The 2,127-nt window shown below is 55.2% G+C and overlaps 1 protein-coding gene across 1 annotated transcript in view; it reads right to left on the bottom strand.

Moving 5' to 3' along the window:
- Rnf125 (ring finger protein 125) overlaps positions 1-1,974 on the bottom strand; it is a 66,866-nt gene extending 64,892 nt beyond the window's left edge. Inside the window, exons 1-2 of the mRNA XM_012514457.2 lie at positions 1,861-1,974; positions 1,563-1,663 (exon numbers count right to left, since the gene is read on the bottom strand). Coding sequence (XP_012369911.2) covers positions 1,563-1,663; positions 1,861-1,974 — 215 coding nt within the window. The remainder of the gene's footprint in view (positions 1-1,562; positions 1,664-1,860) is intronic.
- Between the last annotated feature and the right edge of the window lie 153 nt (positions 1,975-2,127).

Raw genomic sequence — 2,127 nt, 5'->3', positions numbered from 1 at the left:
AGGTATAGGGATGGTGGGCACACAGCTAAGGGCAGAACTGAGCTTCAAAGGCAGCGCTCTGCAGGGCCAGTTCTTAGAGAGCCACAGTACTATTTGTAAGGCTGGAAACACACTCATTCAAGGTATCCTCCTCTTTATACTCCTTGACTCAAAATAGGGTAACAAACAGGAATCAGCTGACAACTCTAGCCCCAGGAGTTTGCAAATGTAACGGCTCTACTGGCATTTCCTCATTTCCCAGCTTAAGTTCAGTGGAAAACAGGAATTCATTTCGAACAGACAACTGGTGTTAACCACACACAGCCTCCAGGGCAGAAGGGACCCTCCAGGGGAAGAGACAGAGGAGAGTTCCGACACTCTGCCCCCAGCCTGAACAATGGACACTGATCTGTCAAAACAAAGAACAGTAAGGGACACATTTATCCTGCACTGGGGCTATTTTATGACTTTTACGACTATTCCTCCCTTGGCTGGTTTCCTATTCAATGTAACAAAGAACAAGATTAAACACACACACACACACACACACACACACACACACACACATTACACAAATCTGTCTGTATCATCTTTTGGTAGAAGCTTAACAGAAAGCAGTCAATTATCTAGAGCTGACCACAAGCCCGGGGAACACTCTGCAGGCAGAAAATTACAACAGCAGAGCTGTCCGTTTCTGTTCTGTGGAACGAATTTTCGAGACTGACTGTTCATCAATGACACAACTGCAAAGTTTAATGCTAATAGTCCAGTAAAACGTTGCCATCTCTGGGTTCTGAGGACCCCTAAGCTTATCACACTGATTTTACAGTGTTAACTGCACCTCGGTTCTCCCCCTGGCCTTGGATATTCTGTCGTTGAGCAGCACCCCAGACAGTTCAGCTGGGAAACAGCTGCTAGAAAGGGCTACCTGGAAGGTCTGGAGTTTAAAGTACAAGGATAAAAAACAAGTCCGGAAAATCCAGCCACAGGCTAACGCTCGCAGCTCTTATTTAAGCGCTCTGTGGGCGGCACCCTTTCCGGCTCAGCTCGCAGGCCAGGCGGGCGGAGGGTAAAGCTGCCATTTACCTTCCATGGGGTCAGGCGAGACGACTTTCCTCCCCTTAGGAACAGTTTGCGCCCCGCCCATGTACAGGGTCCTCCTGTCCTTGGTCAGCCCTGAGCCCGTGGAGCCATCGTGGTCGGGCTCCAGTGATTCGACGACAGGTAACGCGCAGTGGGCTCCCTTCCCACCTCCGCGCGGGCTCACGCTTGCACTCAGGCACCACAAAAAGAATCTAAAAGGACACAAATACACAGACCTGACCCTCACCACAAGTCACTCAAGCACGGGCGCTGAGGACACAACAATTTTATACAGAGACTTCTAAATCTTTCTTTTTGGAGACAGGGTCTCACTATGTAGTCAGGCTGGCCTCAAGCCCACTATGTATCCCAGGCTGCCCTCGAACTCTGCGATCCTCCTGCCTCAGCCTCCTGAGCGCGCTGGGGGATGGGGGAAGGTGCTCCCGGCTAGGATTTAGTTCTTAACTTCTTGGAAATTGCACGGGCTTTGCAAAAGCTACCTGCATTTTAATACAATAGTTCGCAGTTTCGAAGGAGGTCCGCACACAGGCTCTGCACCTTCGGTTTGGGGTGGCGGCGAGGAAAGCAGGTGCTGCACGCCCTGTCACTCCAGACACTCCCGGCTCGGCACTAACGGTCTCACCAAGCCCCACCCGAAGTCGGCCGTTACGCCACACTCCAGAGAGTCCCCGACGATGCCCTTTCGGCTTGCTAAGGGGTCCCGCGGTGCGCGCGGGGAAGGGACGCGGGGATGCCAGGACCGTGGATCCCGTGCGCTCCAGACGACGAGCGCCGGACACTTCGTGGACCCAAGCGCAGCTCCGGCAAAGAAAGCGGAGCCGGCCCAGTAGCCGGGGTCCCGCGGGTGTCGCCCCCAGCGGCGGAAAGCCCGACTCCTACGGAGCTCCGCATCCGGGCGTGGGCAGAGGCGGCTGCGCGGGCCGCGTTCCTGAAGTCCTGGGTGAGCTCGGGGCTGGGGTCGCGCAGGGCCCGCGCCGCTCCTTGCACGCGCGCCGCTCCTTGCACACGCGCGCACACCCCCGCACGCCCGCACTCACACGTGGC

This window comes from Octodon degus, unplaced genomic scaffold (genome assembly GCF_000260255.1).
Source record: "Octodon degus isolate 3935 unplaced genomic scaffold, OctDeg1.0 scaffold00003, whole genome shotgun sequence".
In the NCBI taxonomy this organism is placed as follows: domain Eukaryota; kingdom Metazoa; phylum Chordata; class Mammalia; order Rodentia; family Octodontidae; genus Octodon; species Octodon degus.
The sequence above is the reverse complement of the archived record's forward strand: the minus strand, read 5'-3'. Positions and strand labels throughout refer to the sequence as shown.